Source organism: Psammomys obesus, unplaced genomic scaffold (assembly GCF_907164565.1).
Source record: "Psammomys obesus unplaced genomic scaffold, mPsaObe1.curated_primary_1811, whole genome shotgun sequence".
Taxonomy (NCBI): Eukaryota; Metazoa; Chordata; class Mammalia; order Rodentia; family Muridae; genus Psammomys; species Psammomys obesus.
In genome coordinates, this window is record NW_026596051.1 from 17,553,709 (window position 1) to 17,579,612 (window position 25,904).

General features: G+C 48.3%; 1 protein-coding gene across 1 annotated transcript in view; it reads left to right on the top strand.

The window, feature by feature from the left end:
* The first annotated feature begins 323 nt into the window (after positions 1-323).
* Positions 324-25,904, top strand: part of Cfap99 (cilia and flagella associated protein 99) — a 32,079-nt gene continuing 6,498 nt past the window's right edge. Inside the window, exons 1-11 of the mRNA XM_055624184.1 lie at positions 324-376; positions 1,049-1,182; positions 6,259-6,395; positions 7,367-7,461; positions 8,808-8,920; positions 10,196-10,370; positions 13,136-13,216; positions 13,400-13,474; positions 15,336-15,407; positions 15,640-15,728; positions 18,839-19,043. Of these exons, the coding sequence (XP_055480159.1) occupies positions 1,064-1,182; positions 6,259-6,395; positions 7,367-7,461; positions 8,808-8,920; positions 10,196-10,370; positions 13,136-13,216; positions 13,400-13,474; positions 15,336-15,407; positions 15,640-15,728; positions 18,839-19,043 (1,161 nt within the window). The 5' untranslated portion in view covers positions 324-376; positions 1,049-1,063. The remainder of the gene's footprint in view (positions 377-1,048; positions 1,183-6,258; positions 6,396-7,366; positions 7,462-8,807; positions 8,921-10,195; positions 10,371-13,135; positions 13,217-13,399; positions 13,475-15,335; positions 15,408-15,639; positions 15,729-18,838; positions 19,044-25,904) is intronic.

Consider the following 25,904-nt stretch of genomic DNA (forward strand, 5'->3'; position numbering starts at 1 on the left):
ACCCTATGCAGACTGTATGAATTCTCCTTCTACAGAGGCCTCACGCTTCCAGAAAGCTACATCCCTCAGTTCTGAGCATGTTCCTGTTTTCTTTCTCTCTCCTATCTTTCTTAAAACTCTCACTCATTGGCATTTTCACAGCTTAGAATAGCTCCTTAATATTCAAAGGTCAGCTGATGGGCCTGGCATGACTGGCCAGGACTGGCCATCACAACTGAGGACCTTGCTTTCTTTTCCTGCTGCTATGATGAATACTAACAAAAGCAACCTCAGGGAGAACAGGTTCAAGATACAGCCCTTTCTGGCGGGGAAGTCAAGGCAGCAGGAGCTTGAAGCAGCTGCCCATATCACATCCACCATTAAGAAACACAGAAGGGTGAGTACAAGCGAGTGCTCAGTTCTCCTTCTCCATTTTATTTATTTATATGTTTGTTTGTTTTAGCTTTTTCAACACAGGATTTCTCTGTGTAGCCTGGGCAGTCCTGGATCTTACTATGTAGACCAAGCTGGCCTCAATATTTTTTTCAATTGACTGTTTCTTATTATTTCTATTTATTGTATTCGTTAGTATGGGTCATGCCATTCATATGCCAAAGCACCTGGGAACTCCACAGCCTTTGTGAGTCTACCATCTCCGCCTGTTGAGAAACTAGCCACCCTTTCAGCTGGACTGAGGGGTGTTCAGAGGCCTGCTTTCTGACCTGAGCCCTTCCCAGGGGTCACCCCACCCATAGCTGTGGCTGTGGGGCTTTGGTCGCTGCCTTGGAATCTAGGACAGAGAGGGCTGAGGCTGGGGCTCAGTGGTAAACTACAGGTGGGCTCACCAACACCAAACAGACCCTCTGGGCAGTAGAGGGTCTACTGAGATGAACTAACCAAGTAGTGAGTTTGAGTTTACCTGAGCCCAAACCCCTACCTCCAAAATCTCACCCAGAACCCTCCTGGATGTCCTGTTGGTGTGGGTGAGGGTCCTGCAGCCACTTCAGCCAACAGCCACACTGGCGACTCAGAGGCTCTGGATAATGTGACCTGTATTGGTTTGTTTTAGGACTCTGCTCCAAAGATGACCTACTATGGAAAATGCATTGAGACAGTAATAGAGCACCTTGACAAATTTAAGCGAGGGAAGGACAGTCCTGAGCAGTTCCTGGAGACGGTATCCACCTCCTTACAGCAGGTAGGGTCAGGGTAGCCACTGGGGTTCCTGGGAGACCACATCAGTGACATGCATGTGTCACCTGGCATTTCACTCTCCAGCGAACAGCGTGGGATCCATTCCTTCCTTTGGGGAGAAGTGTGAGGCAAGGCTCTCTTAGGAGCCAGTGGTCTTTCCATAGCCCACCCCTACCCCCTTTGCCATGAGAAGGCTCCCAGCACCCAGAATACACATGAGACCTGGATCTATCCAGAGCTACAAAACTTCCATGGTGCGTTATGACAGACAGCAACTCATGGGAAGAGCTGTGACTGTGTGGACAGCACCATGAGGGAAGCAGGGACTTGGGGCCTCTGCCTGGTGGTTGTCACCCTCCTTTAGGCCGCACCTCAGTCTGTGAGCACTGCTATAACAGGCCTGAGGCTAGGAAAATTGTACAGAACTTAACTCTCAAGGTTCTGGAAGCTGAGACATCCAAGACGGAAGCAGCAGTGTGTCCTGCTGCAGAAGGTGAAAGGCAGACAGGCAGAGCATGTCTCGGGAATGTTCCACTCATCACAATGGCAGCTACACTTTCAACTGAATTTTGGAAGGTTAAATTTTGGTGCTTTGGAGAAAGCACATCCCTCCCCCAGGGGACTTGCCACGCTCTCTAGGGGCAGCTCCAGGTTCTGCCCAGGTTGTCATCCTGCATCATTCTGATTGGCTCTCCGGACACTCCCCACTCTGTGTCTCCTTCTCCCAGAGGCTCAGGCCCCTCCTTGTCAGGGTGTGAAGGATAAATCCCTGCTAATAAATCCCATTTCTCCACCCTGCCCAGACCTCTCTCCCCAACCCTCAACTCTTGCATCCAATGGTAAGTAGCATATGTGTCCGGTCTAGGGCATATACATTCTCTCAGTCCCCATGAGCCCCCACAAACAGCTCATCTCAGCAGCTCAAGCCCAGTCACCAAGAGCTGTGTCTCTTCCTCGCCCCGCTGGAGGCATGCACCTATCCTCACCCCCCACCTTAGCCCTGATATAGCCCTTGTCCTATTGACAGTGAAAGCTCCTTGTCATCGCTCTATTCAGAGCACACTGCCCTCCTCTACTCTGCCCTCCCCACAGACATGACACAGAAGGTGTCCTCCCTGCAGAGCCCCTCTGCTCCACTGTGCCCTCCCGATTCTCCTACCCATCCTCATGTCCACCCCCACTGGCCACACTACCCTCCCTGGTACTTTCTGAGCAGTCCATTTGTTCCTCCACTATTCTTGCCACTCCCTCCACACACTTGGAATAGCCAGCTTGCTACCTGGGCTGCTAAGTCCTTCCAGGCTTTGATAAAAGAAAGAGCTGGTACCCTTTCTTTCAAATGAGGCAGAGAGAAGTTAGTGTCATTACCGTTTGATGACCATCACAGAAACCCTAGTTTTAGCAGTTCCTAACTAGTTTGGGGCACTTTTTTTCTGTTAAGAGCCAATAGATTAACAGCAAATGAGTCCTGGTTGTTGTTTGGCACATCACAAAATCGTGACCATCTGTGTGCTTTTCCATGAGAAGCCTAACACTCTGATGCCATCCAGTGAGCTGGCGGCAGAGGATGGAGCCGCTCTCTTCCTCAGTCACAGAAGCAGCTACTGCCTCAGATGTTGGTCCTTTCAGGTTCTGCCAAAGTCCTTCTGAAGCCAAGGTGGATTGGGGCCCTGGGTACTGACCCAGTTTGAACAACACACTTTCATCTCCAGCTGTCAGAAACCTGCTGTAATATACTGACTGTCAGGTCAAGGCTGGAGATGCCCTTGCCAGAAAGTTCCAGACACCTAGACCACTAGGCAAAGGCTGACAGAAGGCTTCAGGGCAGGGCATGTGGTGGGCAGACTGCATACCATGGCAGCCCTGGGCACTTTTTTTTTTTAAGTTTTTTTATCTATTATTTATGCAGTATTCTGTCTGCATGTGTGCCTGCAGGCCAGAAGAGGGCACCAGTTCTCATTATAGATGGATATGAGTCACCCTGTGGTTGCTGGGAATTGAACTCAGGACCTTCCTTGGGAAGAACAGCCAGTGCTCTTAACCTCTGAGCCATCTCTTCAGCCCCCCTGGGTACTTCTTAATGTGGATATGACTTTGTTTGGATGTACGCTTTGAGTAAATGAGACAAGGTTACAACTGGGAGCACAGACCATGGGTCCAGCTGCAGTAGCCCAGGTCCACCTGAGCCCACTTGGCCGGGCCTTGGGGAGGGGACAGGAGTAAAGAGACCCCAGCCACTTACTGTGAAGTCCCCTAGCCTGGGTACCAGCTCTGGAGGTGCATCCCACGGCTTCTGTCTCCACTCCTAATCAGTTACCAACCATTTGAAGCAAGCGTCAGTCACTGACACATTGATCTGGGGCTGAGTTTCATAGGTGGAGATAGAGGTGGGGGTCAGTATCTGGATACCACCTTGACTTTCCTGGTACTCGGGAGCCCCTCACGTGGCAAGACTAGTGAACAAGCTATGCTTAGGTGCCCAGTGAAGCCACCTGGGACCAGCGACATAGTCAGGCAAGGCAGCCAGGCAATGAGCAAGAGTCTGACTTTAAGGAGCAGCAGATCCCCAGAAGCAGGATACAGCTTCCTGGGCAGAGGGACCTACCAAGATGAGACCCCAGAAGCCCAAGGTCCTGACCTGTAACTGAGTGTGAGTAGACAGGAAGCCCAACAGGGCCTGTGCCTAACCTTCAGACCAGGCTGCTCAGCCTGTGTGGGTGGCCCTTGGGGAGGTTGGTTATGAGCAGGAAAAGGTCAGGGCAGAGTCCAGGCTGTGGACAAGGGTTATGAGCACAAAAAAAAAAAAAAAATTCCTGCAGAGCAGGACCAACAAGAAAAGCATAGGCAGCCAGATAGCTCTGGGGTGGCAGCCATAAGAGAGGGGCGGGGGAGACGCTAAAGGGGGCGGCCAGCTGTGGGGAAATCGTTACTAATCTTGAGGTCATTAGAAAAGTGTCAGTGAACTGTGGGTGCAAAGGAGCAGCGAGGAGAGGCAGATGCACTGTGTGGGCTCCAGAGTTATAGCCCACGGTTTACTGTGGGTTGCGCTCTTTAGTCATCCCTTGTAAATCTTAGCATAGCATCATTTTAATGGCTGCATCCCACTGGCCTGTGGGGTGGAGCATGATGCCCCACTCACTGTTGGACCCTTGTTTCTGTTTTCACTGCTGCCAGACCTCTTCCCCTGATGTGTGCACATGGACATTTTCTGTGTTGTAGGTTTCCTTAAGTTCCCAGAAGTATACTTGCTCTGTTAAAGGGTCATGAAAATAAAGCTCTCCAAACCTATTTTCCAAACTACTTTCTGGAAAGGCTCAGCAGCAAGTGTCCCACTAAATTTCTTAGTGCTCTACTGGCACCAGCAGATACCTTCATTTTCCTTCTCCTTCAAAACTTAAGTTACTTTTCAAACCTTAATTACTTTTTAAAATAATTAACACGCATCACACAAAGGTCATATTATTATTTGGGTCTGAATTGTCTGTCCCCTAAAGGCTCCTGTGTCGAAGGTCTTACTCCCAGCACAATGGTGGGGCAATTGGGTAATGATCAGATCCTGGGAGCTCCAACTTTGTCAATGGACTGATCTATTGATGAAATTATAATGTGATAGCATTATTCAGACCTGGTGGGAACTGGTGGGAACTTGAAGGAGGAGGAAACTAACAGGCTGTCTTGAAAAGATATATCCTGTGCCCACCCCCGGCTCCCTCTGTTCCCTGCCATCATGAAAGGATGAACAGCTTCCCTCTGATCTGCCTTGTGTCTACTTCACCATGGGCCAGAAAGCAATGGGAGCCAGCCACCGTGGACCAGAACCTCTGAAACCAGGAGCCAAATTAATCTTTTACACCTGTAAACTGTTTTTGTAAATTATTTTTGTCAGGTTTTTTTTGTTTGTTTATATTTTGGTTATTCAAAACAGGCATTCTCTGTGTAGCCCTGGTTGTCCTGGAACTCGCTCTGTAGACCAGGTTGGCCTCGAACTCACAGAGATCTGCCTTCCTCTGCCTCCTGAGTACGGGGATTAAAAGCATTTGCCACCATGCCCAGCCCTGTTTTTGTCAGATTTTTAACACAGAGATAGAAAGTCTTGACACTGGTCACAAAACCAAAATTATTCAAAAAAGTAAATGAGAAAGGTCAACCCATTATTACCCTGCCTGACCAGCTCCCTCCAAAAGGGACAGACTTGAGAAATTCAGAATCAATCTACCTCTCTCTTCTCTCTCTTCTGTCTCTCTTTCTTTCTTCCTCCTTTCCTTCTCCTCTCCCTCCTATTTCCTCCCCTCTCTCTCTCCTTCTCCCCTTCCTTCCTCTTCCCCTCCCTCTGGACAGGGTCTCCCTATGTAACCCTGCCTGTCTGAAACTCAAGTAGACCAGGTGACCTTGAACTCAGCCTGCTCTCCCCCAGTTGCTGGGATTAAAGGTATGTACCGCTATACCTGGCTAAAGGAACAGAATTCTTAATTCCCATCCTGCTCTTTATTCTGGACAAGCTTCCACAGATTTCTCTCAGTTGTGCAGTAACCTTTTAGATAATGTTTTATTTCTTCATTTGAATGACTTTATATGACTTTATTTTTGTTATTGTGGTGAAATGCACACGACATAAATTTTGACCATTTTAACTATTTTCAAGTGACACAAAGCACACTCACAGGACTGTGCAGCCATCACTTCCATCCATCTCCATAACATCTAATGTTCCTGACCTGAAACTCTGTCCCTATGAAATACCAGCTGCCTGGCTCCCTGTCTACTCCCCTGCCACTTACTTGCCATTCTTTTTCTGTCTCTGTGGATTTGCCCAATCTCATCTAGAAGAATATTTGCATAATGCTTTTCCTTCTGTGTTGTTAATTGTCTCATTGATTTCCATGTTTATTTTGTCTTTGAACCACCCTGTCCTCATTCACCGTGGAGGTCCTGCCTTCCCAATCACTGTGGTCATCGCCCACTGCACTAGGAGAGCTGAACTCACTGGCTTCTTTTCAGCCCTGTAGGAATATCTGTCCCCTCCCTTTGTCCTTGAACTCCTGGTCTTGGCGCACTCACTCTTAACTTTCTTTTCCAGACTCTGAGCCCCCAGAAGCTTGCCTTTGTTTTGGATATTCTGTCTGGCTGCCTTGAGTACCAGAAGTTACTGGCCATCGTGGTGGATGCCTTCTATGTTCGGGATGGCCGGCTCTGCCTGTGGGCCGACTACAGCCTCTTTGAGGGTGCGTCTATCCACTACCCACACGATGGTGAGGCCCAGGCCTGCTGCCCACTCCAGGCAGGAACCAGAGAAGAAGCTAGCGACAGACCCTTGCCAGGTTAACTCGAAAGAGACCAACAAGCTGGCAAGCTTCAAGACACAGCTCCTCATGCTTCACCCTTAGCTCTTCCTCTCATTTGATTCTCAGGCTCCCATAAATGTGTGGCCCAGGCTAGGTAAATTTTCTCACTTCACAGATGGCAAAACTGAGACCTAGGTCTTGAGAGCAGACATGGGCCCTGCTGCACCAGGCAGCCTCTGGACCCCTGAAAGAGAATGCCTGTGAGGGCAACTTAGGCCAAATGGCATACTTCTTCTAGTCTGTTAATGGCCCTAACCCTGTCACCTGTGGCAAGAATAGGTCTATCCAGGGAGAGCCACCTCGGACTGCTGTCCACATTCACAGAGCACGGTGTCTGTGGTCAGTGGCTGGTGACCATAGAGCAGAGAGGGATCAAGCCCTAGGCCCTGCTTTCGTCCTTGCTGCTGGCCTAGGAGGTAGAGAGGTAAGGGCTACAGCACAGTGGTAGGCTGAGACAGGTGGCTAGTGCCAGATGCGAGGCTGGCCTGACCCTTACTGCAGAGGCGCAGAGGCATATCCAGTAGCCTCACCAGAGGAGTCGCCATGCCCTAAGGCTCAAAGTGACTCAGCTTAGAAAATAGATGACACTGAAGATGACATCACTTTTGCCCAGAGAAATCCTGGGATTTCTGAGAATTGACCAAATGCAGAGCAATGTGTGTAGAAGCTAAAAGCCCCAAGTGGCCCAGTGTCTGTGATCACTGAACATGAAGTGGTAGTTGCTATATGGGCCTGTCCTTATGTGCCCTGACAGAATAAGGTGCTACAAGACTCTCCGCAGCTGCAGAATTCTCCCAAGGTCACACAGAGCCCCTCTGCAGAGCACTCTTCACACCACTCTCTCTCCCCAGTGATCTGCTACCTGGCCATGTTCCAGCTGGACGAGCTGGGCTTCCAGCTCTTCTGCAGCATCATCAAGTCCCAGCCTGTGGCTAAGACTTGCAAGGTGAGCCCCACTGCCCCACCACAGGGCTGTGGTTGAGGCTGCCAGCCATGAGGGACAAGAACCAGGGCCAGATGTGCATCTGATCAGCCCCACCTTCCCTCCTCTAGCTAGAGAAACTGACAGGTTCGCCTTCTCTCTGCTTAGTATCGGCTGACACCCCCTGGATAGGACAGTGTCCTCTGTCTTGGGGAAATCTGTTTGGTTGGTTTGTGAAGGACAGGCTTGCCTACCTACACAAACATAAGTACCCCATGCTGGGTAAGCAAATAGAGTTATCTTAAGGAAGGGCCTCATTTTTATGACAAAGAAGTAAAATCAATGGCATCTTCTGAAAGATGCTTTGGGACTGCCTTGGCCCATTCCATCCTCAGCATGACCTGTACTTGGCTCAGGCTCTGCTGCCTTGTGCTGGAATCCATAATGACTATTGAGCAAACATCCACCTTGCCTCTTACCCCGGTACGGCAGTGCTGACTCACCAGATGTTTGGGATGCAGACCACACACTGTCCCCAGGATATGCACCTTGACCCCAGGCCAGTCACTGACCAGCCTAGGAAGTGCTGGAGACTCATGGCAATAGCCCACAGGACCCACATGGGAGCCAGGCCTTGTGGCCTGTAATCCCAGCTGCTTGGGAGGCTGAGTCTCTGTGTCAAAGAAAGAAAGAAAGGAAAGAAAAAGGGGGCTGGAGAGATGGATCAGTGGTTAAGAGCACTGACTGTTCTTCCAGAGGACCCAGGTTCTATTGCCAGCACCCACATGACAGCTCACAATTGTCTGTAACTCCAGGATCCAACACACACACACAGAGACATATAGGCAAAACACCAATAAAAATAAATTTGTAAGCCAGCTACAGAATCTGAGGAGCCACCAGCAGAAGTTCATACACTAATAATCTGGGAATGGCTTTGAGCTGGGGCCACCACAAGCCTCACACTGTGCAGGCCCTGACTAGGGATGCAGCAACAATCCTAGGGCTGAGATCAGATAGCCACCGTGAAGGGTTGAGTGACAACCCATCTTCCCAGGTCTGAGGGCTTTCCCAGCTCCCCCCACCCCCCGCAATAGGGTTACTGGGCAAAGAAAATGGCATTATTCCATTCCCAGAGTTATAGATCCCAGTGAAATGGGGCAGGGCGGGTGGCAGGCAGCCCTCCATGTGTCCCTGCAACATTGTGCCCGGGAGTGGAGCAAGGGCCTTCCAGGCCTGGAAGCTGGATGAATGCCCACCTGCAGCGGGCACGATAACAATGTCACAGTCTGTTCTGGCCCCCGTGAGAGGCACTGGAGCAGCAGTGGGTTTGAGCCACAGCAGAGCTGCTTAGGGCTTTCCCGCCTCAGTTCCTCAGGTTCTTCTTTAACCCTTTGAACCTGTGCTCGTGGATCAAGGACGAGTGGAGCCTCATCTATGAAACAAGCCACGTGAAGGAGAACTGGATTGACCCTCTGATGAGGTGGGCAAGCTGTGGGGTCAGCTGTCACAGGGCTCTGAAAATCATTTTGTGCCCACTCCAGGTGTCTCAGAGGGTAGGTGGGGGCCTCCTCATTCCCTTTCTGCTCATGGAAGTTCTGTGAAAGGCTAGAGGTAGAGGTCAGAGATGCCGTGTATCTACCTACCACAGCCTGTGGCAGAGACAGCAAGATGCAGTGAGCTCTCCCAGATTCGTCCCCTCTGAGAGAAATAGGGGAACATCATGTCTTTCTGGAGGCAGGCAGATAGGCTGGACCCAAAGAGACTACTTATGTATTTGCTGCATGTGGGAGGTTTTGGGCCCATAGTGGGGGTCCTCACAGCTACTCCCTTACCAAGGAGAGCTCTCCTGTACCAGCTAATCCCCACTGTTAGCAACCAGAACAAACTCCGGGGGGGGGGGGGGGGCAGTTGTGTGCTTGTTCCACACTTAGCACAGTCTTCACGTCCATCTTCAGAACAGCCCTGTCACAAGTCTACAGCTGCTTCCTCATTCTTACCCTGAAGCTGGAAGCCAGTTTCTGCATGGCCTTATGAGAGCCTCTTGGTGCTAGCCCTTACGGCAGCCTCACTCACTCTGGGTAGTCCTGGTTCTGGGGATAAGGCAGAAACCATTGCAAGTTATGTATCCACGCTTGATGAGCCCCACAGGAGGAAACCCTGAACAGGCTGTTGATGATGAGCTGGGTCCACTCAGGCATGAAGAGTGAAAGGAGGATTCCTAGACCTCTGGACCACCTATCAAAAACCTTCTTAAACTTCTGCTCCACAGGACCCCAAGACTGAGCCCAAGGACAGTTGGCTGTTTAGGGGGATGTGGTGCTCACCACAACCAACACACACAGTCGCCTCCACCTGCCATCAACAGTGCTGCTCCAGAACATTCCTTTTCCATTGCCAGCTTCCTGTCCCTGCTTCCTGCTACCTCCTCCAGCACCATATGCACTGCCCATATCAGCTCCACACCCCAGTTCCTGCTTGTCTTCAGAGAGCCCCATATCCCTCCAGGGGATGTTTCAGCCTACCTGCTCCTCTAGCCCATTAGTTTCTTTGTCTGTGCAAAGGGAAACTTAATGCATGTACTGAAAGGTGTAGTTGAACTGCACCCACAGATAGTCAGTGAAGAGAGTCACCTGTCCATCATCACCTCACCCTGAAGGACATCCAGGCACTTGGGGTTCTTCAGATCCCAGGGGTTAGCTTCTTAGTTATCTGCTTAGGATGTGACACTAGGACCTTCTCTACTTTTGCCTTCAAGATGGCAGCCAGAGGTCCAAGAGCTGATCAACCAACTGGAGGGAGTGCCAACTGATCAATCTCTCTTGAAGACCAAGGCCAAGGCCACAGAGCACAAGGAATTCAAACTGACTGTCCCAAAGCCCCGTGCCATTCCAATGCCTGAGGCTGTCCCTACTATACCCAAGCCAAGACCTGTGAGTTGGGCATTTGTGCCTGCACTACCAGGGTTTGAGGATCACTGGGTGGCTGGACTTCTCCAGGGTCAAGGGTCAGACAGGAACATTCAGCAACCCACAAAGCACCTGCATCCCCACACACAGAGAGGGAAGTTGGCTGACCCAGAGCCCACCACATTTCGGACGAAATCAGGAGATGTTAAGGGATATTTACCTGGCTATGGGTTCAGGCCTGTTTGGATTGTGCTTGGAGTTCAGCATTAGTCATGCTACCCACCCTCCCCATTAGACAGTACTTGAGAGCCACAGCACTTTTTAGGCTTGATGAGGCATGTCTGTGTGAGCCCCAGAAATGCCTGGTGCCTACTCGGAGAAGCTCATGTTTGTCTCCTCTGCTGAGAGTCTGTCTATCTCCTATTTGTTTCTGATTTATCAGTCAGGAAGTTCTGAACTGAAAGTAACAGAAAACTGAAGCTCAAACTGGGTTAGACAATAGAACACTGGTATTAAAGTAGAAATACGCTTCAGATATAGTTTGATCAGGGTCACTAGTATTAAAGTAGAAATAGGCTTCAGGTGTAGTTTGATCAAGGTTCCAGCTCTATTTATCTGTAACTACCTCTACCTACTCTCCTCTGTAAGTGAATTTCATCTTTAGACTAACTTAATTTCATTTTAGTTTCAAAGGAATGAATCCAGGCCTTGTTTCTACACTGTACATTGTCTAGGACAGGAAAAACTACACAGGGACAGTTCTGACTGGTCCAGCTCAGGCCTCATGCCTGCTTGAGCTGCTTATCATCCTCCTGGGTGCTAAGTCCTGACTAGGCTGTGGATTCAGCCTCCTAGGTCAGTCCTCATAGGATAAAGGACTTATAGAGGAGTGTGAGGCAGTTGCTCTGGAGGCCCCACATCTCACCTTGGTTCCTCCATTTTCAAAGTCTCACTGAAAATCTCTCATTCCAGAAGTTTTCCATGAGGCCTCAGCTCTGCTGGGTCCCTGCTCAGTATTATTCTTGACTCATCTTTCTCCACAGTGTTGGTTACTGTTTACAAGTTGTGGATCTGCTCATTGTCTGGTTGTTTACCCATTTTATTTGTGCTATGTTTCTGACAAGGTGGTAGAGTTATGACTTAGAAAAGACATGTGGGATGGATAGATAGAAGAGCGGAGAGATGGATAAATGTCCATATGGGTAGAGGATAGATGATGAGTAATCAGATGGATGGATGGGTAGATAGGTCACTGGGGTTCTGTTGCTAAGCAACTCCACAGTTACCCCATCTACAGGGTCACTGATGCCTCACGAATCAATGCTGCCAGCCACTTTCCTTTCTGTTTGTTCTGCTTGGCTGAGGGACAGTTGTGCTTGTTCCCTCACTATGACATAGCTTCCCTAAGCTCACTTCTGTATTCACAAAGCCTGTATCCATGTTCTGACCATGGCCAGGACTTCCTTTCCCCTCCTAGGCTGAGACTCCCTTCAAAGTCCCTGAATGTCCAGTATGCACCAGGCACGAGGCCTTCACAGAACTTGTTTTCCACTGGGAACTCAGAGAAAAAAAAAATCTGCATGAATAAACTGCAGTAGTATGTTGGTGATATATCCTGGAAAGAAAACGCACTATGTAGGAAGAGAAAGTGTCTGTGTGGTCAAGGTTTCTGGTTAGCGAGCTGGACCCAGTGGCGCACGCCTGTAATCCCAGCACTGGGGAAGGCAGAGGCAGGTGGAGCTCTGTGAGTTTAAGGCCAGCCTGGTCTACAAAGCAAGTCTAGGAAAGCCAAGGCTACACAGAGAAACCCTGCCTCAAAAAAACAAAAAATAAAGAGAGTCTGGTTAGCGTAGCCAGGAAAGGCCTCCAAAGAAGAGCCATGGAGGAACGAGCTGCAAGAAGTGAGTGAAAACAAGTAAGGTAATGGGCACCTGGAGGGGCAGACAGTGAGCCAAGAATACGCACTAGTCCCAGACAGTATCCTTCCGCCCCCTGACCAAACGGAGGACAGCCAGGAGAGGTCCCAGTGCAGTGAGAAGGGGAAAGAGGAAGGAAATGACACACACACTGTGAGAAACACAGATAGGACACACACTCAGGTGGGCTGGAACCAACACAGCGCCTCCTGGCTGTCAGGGAGAAAGAAGCCAAGAAAACAGGCCCTTTGTAGGGCATTTTGAAGCAGGTGAGCAAGACTGGAGATGGCTATGGGTCTGAGGGACACAGCCACAGATGAAGGCCTTGGCGTGGGCAAAAAAAAAAGACAGCAACAGGGTCCCCAGTGAGGGTTATCAAGCCTGGGGGCAGGATGGCTGGAGGAAGATGAGGGTTTTAGGTTTGTCTGAGTTGAGTTGGCATGTCTGTGAAACACACAAGAAGACCAGGATTAAGGAAACAGGTTCAGGAATCTTGTGCTCAAGAGTGACCAGGCTGGCCCCTCACCTGCCCCTTGAACACAGCTCCTGTAGGGACACTGAGAGTCTCCTATGACTGAACTCATAGGACAGACCAAAGTTCCAAGGTCCCTTCGCAGGCAGCTTATTTTATGTTTTTAAAACACTGTATGACATTCTCTGGCCTCTCTGCCTGCTTCCTCCCATCCTAAGGGCTGGCTGCCTCCCCGCTTGACGATCCTGGCTATCTCATCCAGACCAATGACATGCCCTCAGTGCCCTGGCCTTACAGCTCCCTCTGTCTATCCCCCACCCCTAGAGCCCATGCCTGCTGCTGGCCTGACCCTCTACACTACGGTCACTAACTGCAGACTTGCCCCTCTGCCACCCTCCCAGGTCCCTCAGAGTACCTACCAGGAGCCCAAGGAACAGCAGCTTCTGCAGATGATCAAGAGATACAACCGTCGGACTGCTGAGGTGGTTATGTGGGACCCTGTCTCCCTAGCGACCCCACCGAGCTGTTAAGAGTAGGGGAAGAAGAGAAGGTTGGGGACCTTGGGCATAGTACATGCCTCTTACCATCAACGCCCCACCCCCAACAATGGTCTGAGGCCCCTGGGTTGTAGCTGGTAGGGGAAGAGCATCATGGTATCATGGCAGGAGCTGCTGCTGAAAGCGAACATGAAAGAGCTTCGGTGTGCCATGCCTCGGTCGCGCAGGGATCCACAAGCACAGGTAACACCCCGCCTCCAGGCCACAGTGGCATTTTTCTCATAGCATAAGGTTCTTTCTTCTGGGGCTAGGGTTGCAGTTCAGTTGGTGGCCTGGCATTCCGAAGCCTTGTGCTTGATCCCCAGCACCACATAAGCCAGGTGTGACCCTGGAACCGAGGCAGAGACAGAAGGATCAGTAGTTCAGGCCGTCCTCGACTTGCAGCCACAGGTGGCCCAAACACTTGTGGAGGTCAGAGAACAGCTTACAGAAACTGACTCTCTCCCACCATATGGGTCCTAGGGATTGAACTCAGCATCGGGCACAGCAGCAAGTACCTTTACCCACTGATCCATCTCAAACCCTTACGGAAAGACCAGAAAGATTGCACGTGGCAGTGCATGCCTTTAATCCCAGCACTCAGGAGGCAGAGTCAGCACATGTCTTTTTGGGTTCCAGGCCAGTCAGAACTAGTGAGACCCTGTTGCTGGCACCGTTCTTAAAATCTATTTTATTTTATTGGGGTTTCTTCTATCTCTTTCTCCCTGCTCCTCCCCAACACCAGGTAGGAGAGGAAGAAGGCTAGTGGGGAGAGGGCGTGTAGTTCTCTTTAGCTACTTCCTGTTGATTAGGGTCATTGGGTTCCTTGGAGCAGTCTTTCCTTCAGGATATCTCCAACTTCTCATCACACTGTAACAACAGCAACCAGGAGCAGCAAGAGGAGCACCAATATTCTTTTTTTTCTCAGAGGCCCCCTTCTCTCTCCAGGCTCTGGCATTTATTCCCTCTCCAGACTCCTCAGAATTAAACTATGTGCAGCTGGCAAAGATAACACTCCTCTCCGAGCCTGCACAAGGCAAATAGTCTGCTGCTGAGGACAGCGCCACCTAGGATTAAAACAAAACCATGCTTACATAACATATGAGTTTTTAAAGACACCAAAACTCCCACTACACCTGTCTTAAAAAGGGAGGTGGTGGCGCACATCTTTAATCCCAGCACTTGGGAGGCAGAGGCAGGCGGATCTCTGTGAGTTCAAGGCCAACCTGGTCTACAGAGCGAGTTCCAGGACAGCCAGAACTGCATAGAGAAACTGTGTTTTGAATAACCATCAACAATCAAACTGGGCTGGAGAGATGGCTCAGAGGTTAAGAGCACTGACTGCTCTTCCAAAGGTCCTGAGTTCAATTCCCAGCAACCACATGGTGGCTCACAACCATCCATAATGAGATCTGGTGCCCTCTTCTGTCAGGTGTACATGCAGGCAGAACTCTGTATACATAATAAATAAATCTTTAAAAACAAAAACAAACCCACAATCAAATAAGAGACAAGGGTGACTAGGGGCCAATACGAAGAAGTTCTGTCCTCAGAGAAGCTCCCTCAGGAGCAGGATCGTCTGGGCCAGCTAACTGGCACAGGCTCTATCAGCTGGTAGTCCAGGGCTATGTACCCCAGTCGGCAGCATGCTTGGTGTTGTGATGGCTGCCTTTACAGACTGTTCCTCCATGCTGGGACCTAAGGTCTCCCCAACTTTCATCAAAGGACAGCAGGAGACATTCAGCCCAAGAAAAGGGAATAAGGCCAGTGAGAACCTAGCCCTGGGGGATAACCAAAGAGAAGGATACTGAATCCTGAGGAAGCTAGCCAACCTATGTAGGGACTGCTGCCCCTAGGTCTAGAAGACGCTTTGCTTTTGTTACTGCTCAGGAGGTTCAGCACCCCAGCAGGGCTTCCAGGGCAATGGAAGAGAGAACGTCGTCCTGAGGGGGCCACAGTAGGCACAGGTAGATGGGCAGCTAGAGTGGGGACATAGGAGAGTGGGTGACCTTTCCAGGAGTGCTGGGCAGGCCCAGATGCCAGATTGCCTCTGCCTGATTTGCAGGACTCCAAGAAGAAGCAGCAACATCAATCTGCCCCCCGCATACGCAGGACTCCAAAGTTGACCTTCTACAAGGTGAGGGCCTCCTAGCCTATCAGGCCTCTTCTTGGGACTTCCTTGCCTGTCTGCCTTACCCTGAGTGGGCTCTGAGAGGAGGAGCTTCAGGGACCAGGGGCCCCATAGGCAGCTTCACCCATGAAGCAGAGAGAAGTGTCTAAGTCAGGGGACCAGTTGGAAGGGCTTGATAGCTGATAGCAGGACGCTTGCTTCTGAGACACCTACCTTCCATTTCTCCCCTCTGCCACAGCCTAACAATGTCCCGGTCAAGCTGAACACAGCCACCATCCTTCGAGAAGGGGCCTTGTACCAGCGGCAGGTGGAGAAGGAGCTGGAGAGGTGAGGGGCAGATGGAGTTATCTAATTCTTTCCCTTCCACCCTCAGGGGTGTTACCCTCAAGAGAAAAGCCCAGAGTAAGAACTTGGCATCAGGCAGCCCAACAAAGAGGAGAGAGGAGGCTCTGAAGATGTTAAGGAAAATGCAAGCAAGGCCAGGGCAGGGCATGGTGGTTCACTTTTTGTTTGTTTGTTTGATTGGTTGGTGTTTTTTTTTTTTTTTTTTCCAGACAAGGTCTCTCTGTGTATCCCTTTCTGTCCTGGCACTCACTCTGTAGACCACGCTGGGCCAGGAACTCAGAGATGCACCTGCCTCTGCTGGGATTAAAGGTGCATACCGCTACCATCCAGCTGATGGTTCACCTATTAGTCTGAGCTCTCTGAAGGCCGAGGCGAGAGGATGGAGAGTTCACTCAGGATCAGGTTTATGGACGTTTGCCAGTTTATTGTAAAAGGTGTTATGACTGATACTGACAGAGAGATGCATAGAGCCTATAGGAAAGCCAGTGGTGCCTCCCTACTTACTTACCAAGGTGCACCGCCCTCTAAGACCTTTTAGCTGATGAGCGGTCCAAGAGCTCACACGAATCTTGGCATTTACATTTTGTGGAGACCTCAGAGGTAGATGTGGCTGATTGCAATGTTGGTCAAGGGGAATCAGCTTAACTGTCAGTTCTCTGCCTGTCCCCCCAGATCCCAGCACTCTGATCCTGGTTTTGTCTTGGTCTTTCTGGTGATCCATCCTACCCAAGGCTACCTAGGGGTGGCCAGTTGGCAGCCAAGGATCAAATCCATATCTGACAGCTCCATGGTCCATGTCCCATCTTTGAACATTAATCCTCTACAGGAAAAAGATATGCAGCCCAGACAATGTTGCCTATAACAGTTGCCCTGTTAGAACTGTTCTTTGGTTCAGTCACGAAAGTCTCTCAGAGCTTTCTGTTAGGTCAGTTCTAAAAGTGGGAGTGGCTCGGCTCACACAGCCCCTTTCCTCCAGGGTGAGGTGTAAATGGGGTAGGTCAGCACTATTTCTTGTTCTGAGCCTCTCCTGATAGTGAAACAGTATTGAACGTCTGAAACACATCGCTTCATTCCTTCACCTACCTGGGCCACGCCTCACTACTAACACCCAAGTCTTTCCGTGGGATCTGGGAATCAGAAAGCATGCTGGTATAGTCCACAGGCAGCAAGCAGTTCCTGACTGCCAAGTGGCTCTCCCTTGGTCCATCCTCATTCATGCAGAACAAAGAACTCCAAATCTCCCAGAGTGAGTGAATGCGCAACCCAGCCCTACTGTTTATCCCATGCCTTCCATCAGCAACACCCTTCCTCAAGCCAGGGTGTAAGATTTCACTTCAGCAGCCAGCAAGCATGCTTCAGCCATGGAAATAGCTGGGTATCCTCTAATTCATTTCTGCTGTGGCACCTTCTACCTGAGGCAATATTAAATGCCACAGGGCGAGGGCTCTGTCCTCAAGACTGTCCACCCCAAGATGCTGATTGGAATCCTCACATAGTTTTATTATTGTTGTTGTTTTATTTTGTTCTTGAAATACTGAGGATCAAATCCAGGGCCTTGCACATGCTAGGCAAGCACCCAAACACTAATCAACATCCCCAGGTGGTTTTCACTGTGTTTCTGAGCAACCACATACAGTTTGGGGTTTCATGACCCCTTTGTTGTTTTTTTAAGACTTACTTTATTTATTTATTTATTTATTTATTTATTTATTTATTTATTTATTTGTCATTTATGTGTGCATCTCTGTGATTGTATGGGCATGTGTGTGCAGATGCTTGAGGAGACCAGAAGATGGCATCAGATTCCTTGGAGTTAGAGTTAATAAGTGTGAGCTGCCCTTTGTGATTGCTGGCATGTGAACTTCACTCCTTCTGATAGGACAGCAAGTGCTCTTAAAAGCTAAACCCTCTCTCTTGTATTCCTTCTCCACTTGATTAAACTGGATACAGAAGCTCAGGGAACTTGGGGACAGGCTTATTTTCATATACCAATTCATTGTAAAAAGTGTGACTAAGAGCCAAGCACAGTGGTACATACCTATAACCCCAGCACTTGGGGAGGCAGAGGCAGGCAGATTTCTGTGAGTTCAAGGCTAGCCTAGTCTACAAAGGGAGTCCAGGACAGCTAAGGTTACACAGAGGAATCCTGTCTCAAAACAAAACAAAATGCACAGGACAGAGAGGAAGAGTTGGGTCTCAGCCTCACTCCCCATTCAGATCATCAGCCTCCAGGATCTTGCACCTGCTCTGATTGTCCAGAAACTCATGTGAACCCTGACCTGTGTGTTGTATAAAGACTTGACACGTGGATGATTAAAGAAATCCCTGATGTGTGAAATCCCCTCCCTTCCTGTCCAGCTTCCCTCCAGCAATGTGATGGTGAAGCTGAAATTTCCAAACTCTGCTCCTGCCTTGGTCTTTCTGGTGACCAGTCCCCATTGCTGAAGGTGCCCAGAGACCAATAATCCTCACTTATCTTATTTTCATAGAAAAAGACACTGTGATATTCTCAAGTATTTTAGGCATCCAGTTATGTGGCAAGAAATGGGGATGAAAACCAAATGTATTTCACAGTGTCCTGACCAGACTCTGGTCCTGCTATGGTGGAAGAAAGGCAAGCAGGCTCGTGGCCACAAATCCCAGCTCTGTGAGTGAGGAGCAGACCAGGGCAGGAAAAGACTTGGCAACCCCTGGTCCCCTCCCTTTGACCACCCTCAGGGTCACTTGCTCCTTGGGCCCTACCCATGAGTTTCCTTTCATGTCTACAAGTTGGGCTGTTAGGAGGGAGCTCAGGTGGCTGACTGGAGAGATGAGTACAGGAACAAGCATGTGTGGACAGGGTTGGTAAGTGGACAGACAGGGACAGAGAAAGAATAGACAGAGAAATGGGTGGAGGGGAGGTTAAGGAGGTGACTGGTGGGTGAGTAGGTACACAGAAGAGACAGACAGATGTAAGCAGGTAGGTAGTGGTTGGGAGTGAGTGGTATGGCTGAATGTTCTTTGAGGCAGTCCATGCCTGAGAGGACCTATGGCCTCCTAGTGGTCCTGACCACATGAGGAAACCTAGCTGCACCTCTGTCTCTCTTCCCCAGAGTTGATAAGCTTGTGGACGGGGCTGGGGACTTCTCTGAATTCCTCGAGTGGCAGAAGAAGATGCAGGCAAAGGACCTGGAGGAACAGCTGGCTGCAAGCGAGTGCCGGAGGCTGCAGGGGAAGCTGAGCCATGAGGAGGCCATCTTGGCTCGTCGTAACCTCATGCAGGAAAACAAGCAGAAGGCTGACCAGAAGAAGGAAGAGGTGATGTACACTGTGTAGCAGTGGCCAGGGCTATATTGTGACTTCTGAGAGTCACGAGCTATGGCCAACAGAGAAATCATGTGCCTATGCTATGGCTGGCTACAGCCTGGCAGCAGCAGGCTGCTGATGACCCCAGGTCATCTCCTACCAAGACCTACGGGGAAACATGGTTTCTATATCCCTACCTCAACAGCCAGGGGTCCATAAGAGTTTCGAGTTAACTGGGCTGAAGGGTACTTCTGCTCATGCCAAGGGGCTACCCAAGGTCAAGGGTTTCAGCTTTGTCTCTCCTTGGATGTGTCCCACTGAGATTAGGGCATGAAGGGGAGATAGGATAGAGAGGAGAGAGATATAGATGACTGAATTTCTTTCCTTTTGTTTTTCTTTGAGCAAGACTGCTAGCAAACCACAACCAACCCCCCTGAAAGACCACCGATCACCAACCCCACGTATTGGGGCTCTAGCATTTACATACCCTCTGAAAAGTTCCCAGAAATCCAAATGTCACACAATCACAGAAGCTATCTGCAGCTGGCAAAACCTCACCTCTGCTAGGGCACGAGGCAAATGATAGCTGCTGCTGCAGGCAGTCTGAAGCAGCCCCCTATCTCCAGACCTGGGATTAAAATGAAACCATATTCTTATAATATTTCTTGTGTTTTTTTTAAAAACCAAAATTCCAGGACTGTCACTGCAATGCTCTTGTTTTTCCACTTCTTGGGATGGGAACAAAGGTTGCTCATGAGACAGCCCTGCTTTTCGGCTATAAAGACTTAGTGTTTAACCTTTTCTCTTCTTCATTGCTTTATCTGTGTACCCCAAGTCCTGACATGTTGTATTCCATTTCAAATAGAAGGTCGGTGTATATTTTCCCTATTTCCCCTGAGAGTTCCTCTTTGCCCCATGAATTTTTTTTTTACAAGTGTGTTTTCTGATTTCCCAGCATTTGTAAATGTCCCCATAATCCGTTAACACTTTCTAGTTGGAATCTGCTGTGGTCGGTGAATGTACTGTGTCTCTTGTTTGTATCTTGCTGTGATTTGCTCATTTGCTTGATTTTTGTTTTGAATCAGCATCTTGCCATGTAAGCCAAGCTGGCCTCAAACCTGTGATCCGCTTTACCTCCTGAGTGCTGGCACTGCCAGGCTTCTTGGCACCATGCCCTTTGTTGAGCTATTTTTTTTTTTATCTGTGATGTTGTCTTGTTGTGTGTTCTCTATATCGTGGGCACTCAAGAAGAATGTGGGGTCTTGGTGGGTTCTACAAAGTCCATGCCTTCTTGCTGAGTAACACTAAAATAGTTCTGTTTATTTGCTAATTTTCTGTCGAGTTGGTCAATGCATTGATTGTTGACGGTCCTTGAAGTCTACAAATATAACTGTGAAATTCTCCTTTTCTTCTTTCTATTCTATTTTGGTTTTGCTTCACATACTCTGCAGCTCTTTCCTTGGTATATGCACATTGGGAGCTTCTATATTTTCTGCAGAGTTGAGTCTTTTAGTACTATGTCATGTATCCTTTTTTAAAAAAGATATATTTATTTATTATGTGTTTATACAGTGTTCTGCCTGCATGTATACCTGCACAACAAAAGAGGGCACCAGATCTCATTATAAATGGTTCTGAGCCACCATGTGGTAGCTGGGAATTGAACTCAGGACCTCTGAAAGAGGTCAGTGCTCTTCACTCTGAGCCATCTCTCCAGCCCCTGTCATGTTGTATCTTTGTCACTGGTAATTTTCTTTGCTCTGTCATCTACTTTACCTGATAATAAGTCCATCTTTCCTTTGGTTATATTTGCATGAGGCATATTTGCCTTTTAGCTTTCCTATTGTGTATTTAGATTGAGTTTCTTGTATATTCTTTTTTGGTTTTTGGAACAAGGTTTCTCTGTGTAGCTCTGGCTGTCCTGGACTCACTTTGTAGACCAGACTGGCCTCAAACTCTCAGAGATCCACCTGCCTCTGCCTCCCTGAGTGCTCAGATTACAGGTAAGTGCCACTGCCCCCGGTTTTGTGTTTTTAATCTAGTTTTCCAATCTATCTACTAATTAGTATGTGCCCCCAAAAATAACATAATTATTTTGGTGGAGCTTTCTGCATTATTTGGTTGTGTGTGTGTGTGTGTGTGTGTGTGTGTGTGTGTGTGTGTGTGTGATGTATGTACTTGTTAATATGAGCTTATGTGCCTGTGTATGCAGCTGCCAGCGTGTATATATGTATGTGGAGATCAGAGGTCAACATTGAGTATCTTTCCTCAATCACTTTTTTTTTTTAATTTTCACTTCTCTATAGTTATTTTGAGCAAGGGCATGTGCCCCAGCATGCATGTGAAGGTCAGAAGACATGTTTGTAGAGTCCATTCTCTCCATAAACCTTTATATAGTCCCCAAATCAATCTTAGGTAGCTATGCTTAAAATACAAATGCCAAAGCTGGCGGGTGTGGTGGCATGCGCCTGTAATCCCAGCCCTCAGAGAGGCAGAGGCAGGTGGGTGGCTATGAGTTTGTGGCCAGCCTGGTCTACAGAGTGAGTCCAGGACAGCCAAGACTACATAGAGAAACCCTATCTGGAAAAACAAAAACAAAAACAAAACAAAAAAAAAAAGATGCAAATGCCTTTGCCTACAATGCCATTTTATGGGCCCTCCACCTTTATTTTTTTATTTTGTTTATTATTTGATTATTCAAGACAGGGTTTTTCTGTGTCACCTTGGCTGTTCTGGACTCGCTTTGTAGACCAGGCTGGCCTCGAACCCACAGAGATTTGCCTGCCTCTGCCTCCCAAGTGCTGGGATTAAAGGCATGCACCACTGCACTTGGCTGATATCAAAGTTTTAATTTTGTTTTCCTGGGTACAACTGGGCTGACTTTTTTTTTAATACTCGAAAAACATTTTTCAACTTCCTCTGGGTTCTGGGGTCATTCAGCTCTTTTGCCATAGGCCAAGCATCAGTCCTCCTCTGGACACAAAGATACTTTCTTTGTCTTTGGTTTTCAGATTATGATTTCTCTTGGCATGTTTGAGCAATCTTAGCCACTTTCTCTTAGATCTGTCCTGCTTATTCTCTCCTGGGACTCCAATGACACAAATGTTAGGATTTTCGTTCGTTATAGCTCTCTGCAAGTTTTTCATTCTGTTTGCTCTCTGTGGCTCAAACTGAACAAACCCCTGTTTTCCATTTTCCTCAGCCCTCCACTCTGCTATTGAATTCAGCGGCATTCATTACTACTTTCATTGCTGTCACCAAACACCAGATGGGAGGGCCTTAATGGAGGAAGGATTTGTTCTGGCTTCCGGTTCAGAGGCTACATACAGTACACACCAGCCCCATCCATAGCAGCATGAGCTTAGCTAGGGGAGCAGAAAGCTTGGGCCAGACCAATTGGCTATCATCCTTGGGGCTTGCCTACGGTGATTCACTTCTCTGCTACCTAGACCACAGTCTTAAATACTCCAAAACTTCCCAAAACAAAACCACCAAGTACAAATTGGAAACACTACTGAGAATTTGTTTTTCCATGCTAAAATTTCCATTTAGCTCTTCCTTCGCAGAGTCAGAAGTGGCTGCTGCCTCTGTGTCTTCCTGGCCACATACAGGAAGCTCTCACAGCCTCTCCAGGCCTGGTTACAATCTAACAAGGTCTCTCCTGACATCCAAAAGTTTTGTCAGTAAGCAGCCACAGGTAGAACCCAAGGAGGAGACTGCCAACAGAACTACCTTCACGGTCAGGCCACAAGAGCCTGGCATCCCAGTCCCAGAACCGTGTCCTTCAGTGTCTGTGTGTGAATGTTCTGCTGGCCAAACTATGCATGCCCAGGGGTCTTGCTGTTAGTTCTGAGCATGCCCAACACATACATTCATTCCTATAGCTAAAATGTTTGCCTAATGATAGTCACATTAGATGATACTGAATATTTGAAAATAAAATTGAGTTTAGTTTTTCTTGTGCACAAGTGTAGTGATGCTTTTTTACAGTCCCAGCATCTCTGTGTAGCTCTGGCTGTCCTGGACTTGCTTTGTAGACCAGGCTGTCCTCGAACTCACAGAGCTCCACCTCCCTCTGCTTCACCAAGTGCTGGGATTACAGGCCTGAGCCACCACTGTCCAGCTTTTTTTCTTTTTGATTATTTATTTATTTTATTTTATGTGCATTGGTGTTTTACCTACGTGTATGTCTGTGTGAGGGTGTCAGATCCCCTGGAACTGAAGTTACAGAAAATTGTGAGCTGCCATGTGGTACTGGAAATGAAACATGGGTCCTCTGAAAGAGTAGCCAAGTGTTCTTAACCCCTGAGCCATCTCTCCAGCTCCCAGAAGCCTCTTTTATATTGAGAGATAAGATGTTTGTGCCCCCCCCCCTTGGATTTCTGTGCTTAATACAGTTATTAGCTAGGTGTAGCAATACATACCTGCAATCTTATCTCACAGAAGGCCGAGGCAAGAAGGTTGGGACTTTGAGGGCAGCCTGGGTGACACAGGGAAATACTGACTTTAAAATATGACCTCACTATTCTCTAACAAGCCCCTATGCCTTACCATGGGGCCAATATTGAGTTCTATCTCTAGTTTCATCCACAGTGACCAATATATTGTAGGAACTCTGTCAACAAGTGTGGGAAAGATGTATTTAAAATCATGGGTGTAGCAATGGTCTTTGTTTGTTTGTTTGTCTTTGGAGACAGGGTTTCTCTGTGTAGCCTTGGCCATCCTAGAACTGGATCCATAGACCAGGCTGGCCTCAAACTCAGAGATCCACCTGCCTCTGCCTCCCAGATGTCACCACAGCCTGAAAACAATGATTTTTTTTTTTAATGTTAGTTTTTAATGTGAGTGGATGGATAGATTTGTCCATACTGGTATTTGAATCTGGGCCCCTGAACATGATAGGTGCGTGCTCTGCACTAAGCTATATCCCCAGCAACGGTGGTATTTTTAATTTAGTTTTAACACTAACTTGATCCTGGTTATATTTTCTTAACTAAATTTATCCCCCTTTTAAAATAATTTGATAAACCATGCAATAAGCTATACTGAATAAAACTCACTGTTTAATCCCTCACCACAGCAGGACCAATGCAGGGTAGCTGTACCAGTCTCAACACTAAATCCACTAGTGAGAAACATTTCACATGCTGGTTGCTATAGGGACCAATCTTTGGAACATTTTTACCAGTCTTTATTCAGTCTGATGTAGTTTGGCAGCTTTTGCCAGGCTTTTCCACTTGGCTCCAATCACACAAAGGCCATCTAGCATGTTCTGTGTTTTTGGTTTTGTTTTTTTCCTTCAGTGTAGGGAATTAAGCCTCCCACATGCCAGACAAGGACTTTCTCACTGAGCTGCACCCCAGCTCTGTTAGTTTGGAAGTTCTCCCATGCAGGTTAAGTCAGAGCTTCTGCTTAGTGCCGTCTTGAAGAACAGTCCTTATTTGGATGTTCTGTTGTGGGGAGGAGATCTGTGGCTGAATCCAAGAGCTGGACCAACGATGCGTTCACTGCCTCTTGCCCCTCAACAAAACCAGGCAGAGACTTCCACCAGAGGAGACAGCCGGGTGTCTGCCCCTAGACTCAGCCAGCTGGCTGCTCTGCCACTCACTTCCCTGGGGATTTCAGACTTTCTGTGGATCTGGCACAGAAATATGTCTCACCAAACCCCTGTGCCCACCTGCCACCCTCACTTCTTCCTTCACTCAGTCCCTTTTCTTTGATGACCCCTAAGAGTGTGCTGATGTCACTGATGGTGACCCCCTCTCTTGAGCCCTTGCCATGCTGTTCACTGTGTCCGGCACAACTGAGGAAGTAGCATACCGACAGAAACAATTAAACGAACCAACTCTTTTCTTAAAAGAAAAAAGTTAAATGAAACTGAATCTTAGGGAGGCCCAGATGTTGGGAAATCTATGTATCTGTTTAAATTAGAGTCCCAGGCCAGGCCAGGGCAGGCCTGACTTGGAGAGCTGCAACAAACTATTTAGACATCAGACCTGTTGTTCTGGAATCCAAGGTGAATGTAGGCAAGATGGAGTTGATCTCAGGTTTAGAACAATGAGAAGCTTCTAGGTTGCTGTGCCAGTGGTCTACACGTCGTAAAAGATGGTAGTTGGTCCTGGAGAGATGGCTCAGTGGTTAAGAACACTGGCTGCTCTTCCAGTGGACCCATGTTTCATTTCTAGGACCACATAGTGGATTACAACCACCTGTAACTCTGGTCCCATGGGATCTGACAACCTTTTTTGGCTTCCTTGGACATTGCATGCCTGTGGTTTACATGCTGGCAAAACACCCATGCACATGAAAAAATAAACTAAAAACAAACAAACAAACAAAAGCTGATAGTTGGAAGGTTGTTAATTATGATGTCCCTGGAAATCCAAAAGCCATTGCTGTTCATATTTCTATCATTGGGGGTTTGGGGCCAATTAACAGCCTTAAAAGATTAATGTGTCTAGATACCAACTGGAGCAAGAATGGGACCCAGAATTAGAAGGTAAAGAAGACAGACACAAATGAAGGCAAAGTTGCCATGGCTTTTCCTGCTTTTAGTTCCCTATCAGGCCCCTGTGAAGTCAGAGAACTTAGCAAAATCAACCTCTAAGTTCTTATTTGCATGGCTTATTCCCAAGTTGGTGCCTTTTCCATGGAGCTGTATCATCTTTCAGATTCTCTGTGCTAAGAATTGCTGCCTGCCCATAGGCTTTTCCTTACTCCTAGCATGAAGCTCTCAGCCAATGGCCAGGCTCTCTTATCTTTTGATTCCAGATGATGTAGCCAGGCCTGGGATCCTTGTAACAGTGTTTTGGGAAAAGGTCCGAAATGCAGAAACAGGCATCTTTTTTTTTTTTTTTTTTTTTTTTTTTTTTT